Source organism: Neoarius graeffei, chromosome 27 (genome assembly GCF_027579695.1).
Source record: "Neoarius graeffei isolate fNeoGra1 chromosome 27, fNeoGra1.pri, whole genome shotgun sequence".
In the NCBI taxonomy this organism is placed as follows: Eukaryota; Metazoa; Chordata; class Actinopteri; order Siluriformes; family Ariidae; genus Neoarius; species Neoarius graeffei.
The window spans coordinates 14,998,675-15,013,168 of record NC_083595.1 but is presented as its reverse complement, the minus strand read 5'-3'; the positions used below and the strand labels follow the sequence as shown (position 1 = coordinate 15,013,168).

The 14,494-nt window shown below is 41.2% G+C and overlaps 1 protein-coding gene across 4 annotated transcripts in view; it reads left to right on the top strand.

Moving 5' to 3' along the window:
- Window positions 1-14,494, top strand: part of cdkl5 (cyclin dependent kinase like 5) — a 145,973-nt gene that overhangs the window by 85,178 nt on the left and 46,301 nt on the right. For all 4 annotated transcript variants that reach the window (XM_060911112.1, XM_060911110.1, XM_060911111.1 and 1 more), the window contains 4 exons: window positions 5,959-6,079; window positions 6,266-6,325; window positions 10,995-11,085; window positions 14,234-14,423. In XM_060911112.1, coding sequence (XP_060767095.1) covers window positions 5,959-6,079; window positions 6,266-6,325; window positions 10,995-11,085; window positions 14,234-14,423 — 462 coding nt within the window. The remainder of the gene's footprint in view (window positions 1-5,958; window positions 6,080-6,265; window positions 6,326-10,994; window positions 11,086-14,233; window positions 14,424-14,494) is intronic.

Below are 14,494 nucleotides of genomic sequence, written 5' to 3'. Positions count from 1 at the left end.
TCAGACATGTTTCGGTGACACAAGGGGGACTGTAACACTTTAATGGTTCTGGAGAAATGAGGAAATTGGAGGCAGGCTTACAACAACTCAAACATGTTTATTTTCTGACTTTCATTTTTCAGCGAACTAACTGTGCTCAACATGCATATGTGCATACACACGTCTCTGTGCTGCTAGCTCTCTCATTATGGGTTGAAAATCACAAACAAGACAAACATAAAATAACTCAGTCACAGGTGAGAATCATCCCTTGTTACCAGCTGTTTCGATCCACCTCTCCATCCACAGCTAATGCCTGACCACATCCCTGCTGCAACATACCCCCACCACTCAGTTCAGGCCAGGGAGCTGTCCAACCTGCAGCTGGTTCCCCCCTGGAAGGAGGGGTAATCTGCCACAACAGTCTGTGTCTCCGGCCTGTGAACCACCTCAAACTTGTAGTGCCAGATACCAATAAGTGATCCACGCATTGGCATCTTTCATGCGGTGAAGCCATTGGAGAGGGGTATGATAGGAACAGAGGGTGAAAGGGCATCCCAGTAGGTAGTATCGGAGGGTAAGGACTGCCTGCTTGATGGCCAGAAACTCCTTTTTGATGGTGCTATGCTTGGTCTCCCTCACTGAGAGCTTGCGGCTGATGTACAGCATGGGACGCTCCTCTCCCTCCACCACCAGGAACAAGATGGCCCCTGGCCCTCTGTCCAATGTTCATCTCTGTAAAAAAAAAAAAAAAGGGAGAAAAATCAGGTGAATGCAACAGCAGGCCCCCACACAATACTGCTTTTACCTGAGTGAAAGCCTGTTTACATGGTTTCATTCACTGGACTGGATTTGGTGCTCCCTCACTAGCAGGCTGGTGATGTCTGAAAAATGAGGTACAAACCTCAGATAGTAGCCAGCCAGCCCTGGGGCTGGGAACTGCCTCACCGCTTTTTTGGTTTTGAACCTCAGACAGGCTACAATCATTGTGGTCTTATCAATTTGAGGATGTACCCGCCCATGGCCCAAGTGGAAGCCCAGATATTGTACTTCCACCTGTCCATTTGCACACTTCTTTCGGTTTGTTGTGAGTCCTGCCTGTCTCAAGGATCCCAGGACAGCCCTTAGGTGTTGTACATGTCACTGCCAATCATTACTATCAATGATATCATCTAAATAGGAAGCGGTGTATGCACTGTGAAGGTGGAGGAATCTGTCCATGAGACATGGAAACATTGCTGGGGCTCCAAACAACTAACATGGAAGGGTGACAAATTGATGTAACCCAAACAGAGTGGAAAATGCCATTCTTCTCTTGGGATATTGGAGTAAAGGGAATCTGTCTTGGACACCAAGACAACCAGGCTGCTGCAATCACTATGGGACTCCTCGATTATCTCCATGTAAAGCATAGCCTTGAGTTCATCCCAAACCACATTTTTCTTGTGTTCAGGTGACCAGTATGGGTGGTTGCATATATCCACACTGGGAGGAGTCTCAATGTGGTGTTCTGTGAGGTGTGTACAACTGGGTATAGACAAAAACACATTGGAAAATTCCTCACTGTGATTGTTAAAAGCGCTATACAAATAAAATTAACTTGACTTGAGTCCTGCAACCTAGCAATTTGTGTTCTCTTGGATGGATAGAGGTGATCTCCACAGGTGACCAGTGTGAATTGGACCACACCTTTTGGATTTACCTCCAGTCCCAGCTCCTCCCTCACTGTTGCCAGAGCCACAGGAACATCCTCACTCCAGAGTTTTAAGAGATTATGGTGGTATATTTGAAATGCATCACCTCTATCCATTAGCCTGGCATCATAGTCGACTTTTCTGACTTGCCATGTGACCTCAAAGGGTCCTTGCCGCTTGATAAGTAATTTAGGGCTCGAGGTGGGTAGTATAACGAAAACAAGCATGTTATCTCCCTGTGAAAACTTCTGTATCCTATAATACAGTCAGAATTGCTGTATCTTTCCTTCGTCCTGCACTGCTCAATATTTAATAATCAAAAATACAACTGGAAGAGTACAACATTAGACTGGATTTTTTTTTAAACCATTGCTTAATCTCACTTGATTAAAAGCATGTCTCAGGGTCTTATCATGCGACTGCTCCAGAGGGAATTCCCCACGGGGAATCCCTGTGAAGAGTGGAGGGGTGAATCCCTCCCCACCATTTGTTTCCCCTTGATGTTGAGCTGATGTAGGTGGCCCTGGCACCACCTCCCCAGTCAGTGCTGCACTGGATTCCACCCATGCCTTGCAACTGCATGACCTATCCACAAGTATTTTCTTCTCTAATGCCTGAAACTCTGGCCATGGGTGAGGAGAGGACTAATCACTGCCTCTGTGCTAGGTTTTCCCCACAGAATTTAATAATGACTGGCACCAGAGGATACTCAGCGGAATATACCAGTGCATACACCTCACCAATCGTGCGTGTCCCAATGAATTGAATCGGGCTTTGATGGATGGTAGTTTGGTTACACCCCAAGTCGATCAAGGCCTGATGTGTAGTAACTTGCATGAGATACATTCCTGCTTAATCAGGGGAGGCCTAAGGCATGTCAGGAATCAGTATTCCTGCTTTCATGAGGGAATAATGATCCTGGAACTGCCCGGTTTACCCGCCCTACCTACAGACCTGTCTGGGCTTTGCCCTGGTCCTTGTTCTATGGCTGGTTCTACCTGTGTCCCAGGTAGAGAGAGATTTAGTGTTGGCATTAGAGTGGAAGGAGAGAGGTGAGGCAAAATGGGGGGACCCTGGGTTTGGGAAGCTTGTTTTAGGGGAATTGGCCCTTGTTTCCATGGTGCAGGGACATGTTGAGGGCAGGGAGAAGAAAAGGAAGGATGAGAGAGGGAGAAGAGACAAGGGGGCTTGTCTGCCCCTGGAAACGCTATCACATGGCCTTCTGCCAGTCGAATTGCCTCTTCCAGTGATGACGGATAGTAGCACTGGACCCACTCTGTTGTCCCCTCTGGCAGCAAAGTGACAAACTGCTTCAGCACCAGTTGGTCGATGACATTGGTGGTGGCTTGCTCTTTGACCAACAGCAGCTTGGAGCTGATGGGCAAAGGCAAACAGGTGGCTGAGCTTTTTGAACGTTCATGAACAGAAGCACCAACGGTGCTTTTTGGGGGTACGGCCAACCAAAATAGCTCACATTAGGTCGAGGTACACCAGCAGGTTGACCATAAGCCAGGCTTATTGTAACAGCAGTCAGTGGACAGACCACTACAAGGTTGACCAACTGCACGCTTCCGTGGCACACTCAAAGAGCTCAGCGAAGGCTTTGGGGTAATAGTGTAGACCCATCTTAGCTAGTGTGACAGCGGTGACCGCTGGGAGTGCCCGCTGTCTGGACCAGGCTCTGGAGCACCTGCTGGCCCTCTGCCTGGGCCTGGGGAAGAGCCTGGAACCGCTGCTCCTGCTCTGTGCACAGCAAGACAAGGCCCTCTATGATGGCGTTTCTTCCTCAAATCCCAGATTTCAGGACCAGTGTAACATTTTAATTGTTCGGGGAAAATATTGAGATGGGAGGCAGGCTTGCGGCAACTCAAAATGCATTTATTTTTCTCACTTTCACTTTTCAGTGATTTTAATTACGCTCAGCATATGTGCATACACAAGAATCATCACATGTTCCCAGATGGTTCGACCCACCTCGTCACCGTCCACAGCTGACATTCAACTACACCGTTTCTGCCACAGGGACCTACACAATATTAGACTGGTGGTTTTAATGTTATGACTGATCTGTTCCATGTTTCAGGGCATTTTGCCATAGCAATTGTTATTAGAGTTTGTAACTCCAATAACATTCAGCCACTGCCTTCAGTGTGTCTCTGCTTATGAGCAAAAGAGATACGTTTCTTTCTCTCTTATTTAAATGTGTGAAAACCATGGGCATGTTTTATCAGCTCTGGTGGGAGGAAAACAGTAACTCAGATAAGTCTGGCTGGTTCTGTGATGACATAATCTTTTCAGGAACACTTCTACTTTCTATCTTGACACCTATGTTCATTTTCACCTCTAGGAATAAACTGAAGGTTGCTTGTGCATTGTTGTAGAGCTTGTGCACTTGTGTTGTTGGACTCCATAATATGAAACTTTATTAACACTTTAGGGCTCCTGCAGCTTCAATGCTTGGACCCCAATAGTAAAAAAAAAAAAGCTTCAGGCAGTATTATGATGGACATTCCTGTTAAAGGTCCTTTCCTGAAAATATTCTCAAAACTTGAAGGGACTATTTGTAACATGTTCTGACTGTTACAAACACTGGAGACTCCTTCCAAAAATGTTAATTAAAATGTTAAATAATCTCCTTACAGAAAGCTTCATCATATCAAAGATTGTACGCTTTTCTCTGTTAGATAACAACACCTATTTTAACCCATTTATTATTAGTCTTTGATTATGTAAAGCATACAGACCTCTTTGAATAGAGCTGTTACTATAGCTAGAAACGATAACATTTGAATGAGTGTATTAGCATAAACCTGTGATTCACCTTGTGGCTGGCACAACTGTCAGAGCTGCTGTTATAGAAGATTAATCCATACCTTCTGACCAATCAGAACCAAGAATTCAACAATGCTGTAGCATAAATTTTGATCTTTTGGCAGACCTGATTCTTTATTCTTTATTACAATATTCGGAGGGCGGCACGGTGGTGTAGTGGTTAGCGCTGTCGCCTTACAGCAAGAAGGTCCGGGTTCGAGCCCCGTGGCCGGCGAGGGCCTTTCTGTGCGGAGTTTGCATGTTCTCCCCGTGTCTGCGTGGGTTTTCTCTGGGTGCTCCGGTTTTCCCCACAGTCCAAAGACATGCAGGTTAGGTTAGGTTAACTGGTGGCTCTAAATTGACTGTAGGTGTGAATGTGAGTGCGAATGGTTGTCTGTGTCTATGTGTCGGCCCTGTGATGACCTGGCGACTTGTCCAGGGTGTACCCCGCCTTTCGCCCGTAGTCAGCTGGGATAGGCTCCAGCTTGCCTGCGACCCTGTAGAACAGGATAAAGCGGCTAGAGATAATGAGATGAGATGAGATGAGATGAGATGAGATGAGATGAGATGAGATAATATTTGGACTAAGGTTTACCTTATTTCATGCTAACTGTAACATGTTCTGATGAGTGAAGAGAATGATGATGATGATGATGATGATTTTGGGAAATCCCTCTGGTGTAGTTTGATTGTGTCGAGTGGGTGGAGCCTTCAAATTTGCTAAGTTTCAGATCATTTTATTTTATGACTTCTAGGTTATTGCGTAATTATCGTAGATTTACAAACATTAGTTTTCCAATACAAAATTAAATGTTTTTATGCCAGTAAAGAAAGCAGCATATTACGTACGAGACAACTTTTCAGGCAAAAAATATAACATAAACATTTATGTTTTTAATTGCACATGGTCCCTTTCAAATAAAATGAAATGAAATGAAGGCTACTGGGTTTTGCTGCAAAAATAGCAAGTGTGACAGTCAAAGTCTCCTGAAGAACTTTGGCTGGTTCTGCGAGATGCTCAGTAAAACCTACAGCTCATTTCCTTATAAAACTGGACACATTGTAGCCGAGACTACTGTTTTCTTTAAGGGTCATCACACCACATATTGACTTTTTATTACATTAAATTTCATTATTTTTGAAGGCAGCATTTCTTTGCATGTGCCAACGACTTTTGCACAATACCGTAATTGCATTTATTGAGTGCATATGCTACATTTTTCTGTTTTAGTTTTATGTTGTGTGTTGCCCTGAAAATGAGGCTTCTAGCCTCAGTGATGTCTTCCTTACAAAGAAATACTAAATACATAAACATACCTCATCTTGCATCTCTGCTTTGAATTACATTGGTATCTGAAGCAATAATAAGCAAAAGAAAATGTGTTTCCATTCTCCATGTGTTACACAGTTCTCAGTAAATGTTACCCATTTAATCATTTTTCTTTATCCTTTTGTTGTGTAACAAACACTGTAGAACATGCTGGAGCTGCTGGAGGAAATGCCCAATGGCGCTCCACCCGATAAAGTCCGCAACTACATTTATCAGCTGATTAAAGCGATCCACTGGTGCCATAAGAATGAGATTGTACACAGAGGTAAAAGCAGCCTGAATGCTTTGGAAATGTAATGCAATGCTGATTCGGTTATGGTATATATTGTATGTATTGCAGTTTCCTTGCAATACATACAATACATAATCTAATTTAATTTCTGGAGTTAAAAATGGTTTCTTAAATACTAACATTTTGTGGGTAGTGTAATGTTTCTCTGTTTCTTCTCAGACATCAAGCCTGAAAATCTCCTCATCAGCTCCAATGACATCCTCAAGCTGTGTGATTTTGGTAAGTTGGCTTCTCTGTGTATCAGATTTACACTCAATTATCTATTAATAATTCTACATGTTACTGGACTTGATCATGAACACTGTTAATCAGAGTCGTACATTTTTATTTGTTCCTCAGACCGGCCCCATGAATACAATGGACATTATTAGTGCAACAGACCACTTTGAAATATGTTTAAGTGACAAAATTTGATATTTAAAAGCCAGCAACACATAGACGTGTGTGTGTGTGTGTGTGTGTTCTAACTGAGACTATAATGCCCCACCTGCTGGAAGACAAATATAACTGCCCGAAAAGTGAAAAGTCACACTTTATATGATCAGGCAGCTCAGTGAGTGCCATGGAGAATGCACATGAGTCACATCAGACTTCTGTTGAAGGCGTTTATTTTTACCCCGGCGATATTAATTGAGTGTGAATATTCTACACAGTCTCATTTACATCACCTGTCTCTTTTTGTCATAATAGTCTAAATACTATATATGTTTATTGATATAGTGCCTTTTCAAACTTCCAATTGCTTTACAATATGTATCAATAACTGTACATTATGTACACAAATGGACACAGAACAAAACATGTACATCGATACACTAAAGGCTTTTCCAAGAAAGCTGGAAACATTGATATGGAAAACACCCTCACACTTTACATAGCCTTGGCAAACCATGCCTTCATGGAGCTCATTTTGTGCACAGGGGCATTGTCATGCTGGAACAGGTTTGTGCCTCTTAGTTCAAGTGAAGGGAAATAGACCATTTGCACTTATGTCACAAATCTCCCATGATGCGCTCTGATTTTGTTGTGTCCGCCATCTTTGTGGGATAGCATTCATGGTGACCAAGGAGAGTACATTGGCGAACTGTAATTGTTCGCAGATATATCACGAATTGAGTAATAGTGACAAGGTGACAAGGGAAAAGATAAAAGAATGTTCAGGGGTGGATCCGTACAGCAATGTTGTAGAGTATGAAGACAATGTATGGATGTGGCTGTGTGAGAATTACACAGACATCATGAATTGCCTGGTGTTAACTACTAGCTTCGTCACTGGGAAGCAGATGAAAGCACACAAAAGTTTAGCGCAAGCTTACTGTAAGGATCTAGTAGGTTCCTGATGTGGGCAAATGTTATACAAAACACAAACTAAAACAACAAAAAAAAGCAACCTAATTATTGACATCTTCTACGGCAACATTTTACCGAGCTCAGCTACCTACATTTTACTGGGACTTTGTGCTAGGCATTTGTAACTACAATATAAATTGGAGTAGCACTTACATGTATATCACTTCTAGTATGTCGCATCTTTATATATATATTTTGTCTATGGTTCACATAAACGGTAGAAATATAAACTTACTCTTTACAAAATGATCTCTTTTATGTCCGATCTGTTCAGAATTGCAAGCCACAAGTCTCTGTCGTCTACAGGTTAGATCTTCCTTTGGGGCTCTTCTCTCATTTTAACAGTGGGTAAACTAAACAGTCTGACTCCAGCCTTAGCAGAATTGTTTGAGCAGCCGATAACTGCGCAAATTTGCGGCATTTTGTATTAAGGTACTTGTTCCTACGCATGTGTTATTCCACAAAGATGGTGGACACAGCTAAATCAGAGAGGGTCATGGGACATGTGATGTCATGTACAAATGGACTATTGTAATTCTACAGCACACAAAAACATCCTCTATAATTGCGGCAACAATTTATGGATGACCCACATATTCGTGTGATGGTCAGGTGTCCACAACCCTTTGGCTATGTAGTGTATATATTTTCGCAAATTAAAAAAAAAAAAAACCTCAAGTAATTACATTTTATTGTAACTTTTGAGTGAAGCACTCGTACTCATGGGTTAAATGCAGAATACAGTGTTAGCTACAGTGGTGCTTGAAACTTTGTGAACCCTTTAGAATTTTCTATATTTCTGCATAAATATGACCTAAAACTTCATCAGATTTTCACACAAGCCCTAAAAGTAGATAAAGAGAACCCAGTTAAACAAATAAGACAAAAATATTATACTTGGTCATTTATTTATTTATTGAGGAAAATGAGCCAATCTTACATATCTGTGAGCGGCAAAAGTATGTGAACCTCTAGGATTAGCAGTTAATTTGAAGGTGAAATTAGAGTCAGGTGTTTTCAATCAATGGGATGACAATCAGGTGTGAGTATGCAACCTGTTTTATTTAAAGAACAGGGATCTATCAAAGTCTGATCTTCACAACACATGTTTCTGGAAGTGTATCATGGCACGAACAAAGGAGATTTCTGAAGACCTCAGAAAAAGTGTTGTTGATGCTCCTCAGGCTGAAAAAGGTTACAAAACCATCTCTAAAGAGTTTGGACTCCACCAATCCACAGTCAGACAGATTGTGTACAAATGGAGGAAATTCAAGACCATTGTTCCCCTCCCCAGGAGTGGTCGACCAACAAAGATCACTCCAAGAGCAAGGCATGTAATAGTCGGCGAGGTCATAAACGACCCCAGGGTAACTTCTAAGCAACTAAGGCCAAGTTTACATTAGACCGTATCTGTCTCGTTTTCTTCGCGGATGCACTGTCCGTTTACATTAAACCGCCTGGAAACGCCGGGAAACGGGAATCCGCCAGGGTCCACGTATTCAATCTAGATCGTGTCTGGTCCGGTGCTGTGTAAACATTGAGAATACGCGGATACGCTGTGCTGAGCTCTAGCTGGCGTCGTCATTGGACAACGTCACTGTGACATCCACCTTCCTGATTCGCTGGCGTTGGTCATGTGACGCGACTGCTGAAAAACGGCGCGGACTTCCGCCTTGTATCACCTTTCATTAAAGAGTATAAAAGTATGAAAATACTGCAAATACTGATGCAAATACTGCCCATTGTGTAGTTATGATTGTCTTTAGGCTTGCCATCCTTCCACTTGCAAGTGGTAAGTGATATGCGCTGGGATCACACACACAGCGGCTCAGTCCCGAATCGTGGCTCGTGCGCTTCACTCGCGCGCTCTGTGAGCTGCGCAGGGCCGGAGTGCGCACCCTCCAGAGGGCACTCGCTGTTCAGGGCGGAGTGATTTGGAGCGCAGGATGCCTGCGGAGCCGAGCGTATCCGTGTATTGGTGTTGCTGTGTGCACGCGAATCGTGTATTGGTGTTGCTGTGTGCACGCTAATTGTTTTAAAAACGTTAATCTGATGATCCGCTGATACGGTCTAATGTAAACCCCACCTAAAGGCCTCTCTCACATTGGTTAATGTTAAGGTTCATGAGTTCACCATCAGGAGAACACTGAACAACAATGGTGTGCATGGCAGGGTTGCAAGGAGAAAGCCACTGCTCTCCAAAAAGAACATTGCTGCTCATCTGCAATTCGCTAAAGATCATGTGGACAAGCCAGAAGGATATTGGAAAAAGTTTTGTGGATGGATGAGACCAAAATAGAACTTTTTGGTTTAAATGAGAAGCGTTATGTTTGGAGAAAGGAAAACACTGCATTCCAGCATAAGAACCTTATCCCATCTGTGAAACATGGTGGTGGTAGTATCATGGTTTGGGCCTGTTTTGCACCAAGACAACGACCCTAAGCACACCAGTCGTTCTACCAAAGAATGGTTAAAGAAGAATAAAGGTAATGTTTTGGAATGGCCAAGTCAAAGTCCTGACCTTAATCCAATCGAAATGTTGTGGAAGGACCTGAAGCGAGCAGTTCATGTGAGGAAACCCACCAACATCCCAGAGTTGAAGCTGTTCTTTACGGAGGAATGGGCTAAAATTCCTCCAAGCTAGTGTGCAGGACTGATCAACAGTTACCAGAACCGTTTAGTTGCCATTATTGCTGCACAAGGGGGTCACACCAGATACTGAAAGCAAGGGTTCACATACTTTTGCCACTCACAGATATGTAATATTGGATCATTTTCCTCAATAAATAAATGACCAAGTATAATATTTTTGTCTCATTTGTTTAACTGGGTTCTCTTTATCTACTTTTAGGACTTGTGTGAAAATCTGATGTTTTAGGTTATATTTATGCAGAAATATAGAAAATTCTAAAGGGTTCACAAACTTTCAAGCACCACTGTAGCTAATACATTCTTCATGACTAAAAACTGCTTTATTTTGTATTTAAATTGCTGAAACAAATTTAATACAGTACCTGCACTTTGGTCCTAATAATTTCCCAGCCCAGTTGTATGTATGTTGTCATTTTTCAACATACATATTGCCCTGTATTTTTTTATTTTTGGGTAGCAGTGTCTTAAACTGCATATTACTTTTGCTCATGTAAAAGATACCATCCTGCACATCAATACAAAAATACATATATCAGGTGTTAGTCATAAAGACACTTCTGGAGTGCCATCTGGAGTAAATGGTGCCATGGTGTCAATGAAGCATCAAGCAACGCCATGTGATTCAACTCATATGATAATTTCTCAAATGGCTGTAGGTTCTTGTATTATATTATATGTATCAAGTGAGGACATTTTGATTTTTTTTTTTTGGTAAAACAATTCTTGGTGCCAGGCTTTTGATTGAACCTGACCTGTTTTGACCTGCTTTATCAACAGTGCAGTGAAAACTTCATCACTCTGTCACGCTGTCTCTTTCTTTCCACTGTACATGTCTGTCATTACTAACCCCCCCCCCCCCCCCCCCTTTTTTTGTTCCCTCTTCCAGGCTTTGCCCGGAATCTTTCAGAAGGCAGCGATGCCAACTACACAGAGTATGTGGCCACCAGGTGGTACCGATCTCCTGAGCTTCTTCTTGGGTGAGTTTTGTTCGGTGTTTTTTGTGAGCCTTTTTTAAAAGACAAATAAGCGCTATAGTAGAATTGGATTACCAGTGTAGAAGAAAAACAACGCTGATTTTTTTCCGATGAGTGAAGTATGTCTCTCCATTCCCTGAGACCTTTAGGGTCCATAGAGCTTAGTTATTCATTTATTGTAATAAATAGATTTGTTTCTCTGTATTATTTGGCTTAAAAATAAATAAATTTCTGTGGCATGTCTGACATTTCTCAGATGTTACTCTGTTTTATTGCCGGTTTCATTTGTGTAGCATTTTTACTATCGACATTGTCACAAAGCAGTTTTACAGAAATCTGGAGGTTGATTTAGATCTAATGAACTGGGGCTTTATGTTAACGTTCCACCAGAAGAACAAATGACTGAATATGTGAGATAAGTAGAACACACCAGGATAAAAACAAAAGTATTTATTAGTTGTATAATGAGCTTCTTCTGAAGAGAAACAGCAGTAGAACAGTCACACAGTTTATATACTACATGTACGGCGGAAGAAAAAAAAAACAGTGTTCATGGATAGACTTTGGTTTTATGTGGAACAAAACTCATGGATAATTCTGTAATTTTAGATGTTTTTCAAGTCAAATTTAATTGTATTGTACATTTAATAATAGATTTTAACAATGTCACAAAGCAGATGATTATCATTGTTTAAAGTGATATTTTTGTGTGTGTCACCAGAGGAGATAGCAAAAAGAGAGAGACAGAGAGAGGGAATGCGGGAATGCCACAAACTTTTTTTTTCCAAAAGTCTCGCCATTTAAATTCCGCCTACACAAATGTTCTCACCCTCCCTCTCTTTGCATCTCAGAGCAGAGCTGTTTCTTTCAGTCTGCTGTCTCAAGTCTTCTCTTGCTTTTTCTCCATCTCTCTGTCATCTTTCATACCTCCTCCGTTGTTTGGCTCTTTCATCTAGTTGCCATTTCTTTTGATGGAAAAAAAATATTCATTTTCTAATATCGTATAGTAGGCCTGTTTTTGACTTGCAGGATTCACTACAGCTGTAAAATCACTGCTGCTTTTCTTATTTTCTATTACTGACAAGCTAATGTCTTAAATCTACCCATGAATGATAATTTGACCAAGATTCAGGGAATTCTGAGACATCTCAGTGCAGAAAAAAGCAAGGTCGGAAACCACTGTTGAATGTGCGTGATCTTTGAGCCCTCAGGCGGCACTGTCATGCTAATGTGACAAATATAGCCACATGGGTTCATGAGTACTTCAGAAAACTGTTGTCACTTAACACGCTCCACTGGTGCATCCCGAAATGCAACCTGACACAGAAAAGGAGGAAACCATTCATCAATTCTATAAATTCCATAAATGCTAATCCTCTGGGGTCGAGAGCTTCGCCAGAAAAGCTCAACAGGTTTAGAATGAGTAAGTAATGTATTTAGATAAATATCTTTGCAAGTTTTTCATCATAAAAGCATGATAAACATATTGAAAGAAACTTTATACTTTACACTTTCTTATGTGCCGACTGCCAAATAATATTAAAGTTTTTAAATGACCTAAATTAGATGAAACATAAAACTTGTCACCTTCCTCAGTCACACCGGAGTCAGAGCGCTGAGCGCGCACTTACGCATTCATAAAAGACTATTCACATTGTAATGGCATGATAATCACTTTCACTCTTTCGGTTTCGATTAGTTTCTCTTTCGCTGTGGGAACGCCCACTGTAAACAGGATAAAATCTGTCAAACATAGTTTAGGCTATTTGGAGGTAAAACTTATTGCAAGATGGCACGTGGATTTTATATGCTTCGGATGATTCAGGACAGCGAATCAATTCATGATTCCCTTTTTTTTCTTTTTTTTTTAACTTTGAGTCAATCCAGCCAAAGATCAGCTTGAGTAAGTGTACATATTTCTTCTATTTATTATAAGCAGATCGGTTGTTTTGCGTGCGCTGTAGTGCATACACAGGAAAAATGACTGAGCAATTTTTTCCAAAGTTAAAAGTATATTCCTCAAAAATAGTTAATTTTGCTCTACTTTGAGTTTCGAGAGTAAAATTTGGAAGTGGAGTGGGAGCAAAATGACAGAGTAATTGTGTAACAGAATAACAGAGTTGGTTGTGGCTCTGAACTGAGTAAAATAGTACAAGAGTTAATTTCAAGACACACTGAATAGAGTCAAATACCAAAATAAAATCAAATACCAGATAAATGAAGCTATTGTAAAAAGCAGTTTTAGAACTGTGTTGGAATGTGTGACAAAACATGACCTTACCCATTGTGACTTGACCTGATGGGATTAAGAGTTAATCTGATGGGATTAAGAATTGGCAGTGGGAGGGGTTTTCACTCTTCTCATTGAATGGAATGGAATTTTTTACTCTTCTCATTGAATACCCCTCCCACTGCCAACCCTTTATTCTAAAACAATAGGACATACATTTTTGATGGCCAGTTAATTGTCCAAATCAATGGAGCAGATTTAAGTTTTTGTGCTTGATACATTCCTAAGACTGAACAGAATCACCTCAAGTGACCAAAACGGTTCGTTACAATGGGTAAGGTCATGTTTTTTTCACTCATTCCAACACAGTTCTAAAACTGCTTTTTACAACATCTTCATTTATCTGTTATTTTTTTAAGTACAATCATGACATACATACTACATGGATATTATTGTAGCTGAACTTGTGCTGAATACAAAAAGAAGTCATATGACTTTGAAAATACTGCTTAGATTTGTTGAAATTGAGAACAAAATCAGAGCATTCCAAAATCATTAGAGTGCAGAAAATACCCTCAGACCCCAGAGGGTTAAATAAATATTTCCTTATAGAAAATGTCATGATTATAACTTTTTCTTTGCTAAATACCAGAACATTTTTAATCTATTTGTTAGGGAGTGTCTACAAATACAAGTTAACTTCGTTGAGTGAGTGCATTAATATAAACCCATGATTTGCCTTGTACCCAGCACCACTATCAGAGCTACTCTTATAGAAAATTAATCAACACCTTCTAACCAGACTTGAGAATTCAACATTGCTGTAGTATCATAAACCATTACAAGAGTCTACATTTGTCTTTGTTTGGAGAAAAAGCCTGTGTTTGTCTTTGTAATAGTGAGTTTTGCTGTGTTGCTCAGCGCTCCATATGGAAAGGCTGTGGATATGTGGTCAGTGGGATGTATTCTAGGCGAGCTGAGTGATGGACAGCCTTTATTTCCGGGAGAAAGTGAGATCGATCAGCTCTTCACCATCCAGAAAGTGCTGGGGCCATTGCCGCCTGAGCAGATGAAGCTGTTCTACAGCAACCCCCGCTTCGCTGGTCTCCGGGTAAGAACTTCTCTTCTCTTCTCTTCTCTTCTCTTCTCTTCTCTTCTCTTCTCTTCTCTTCTCTTCTCTTC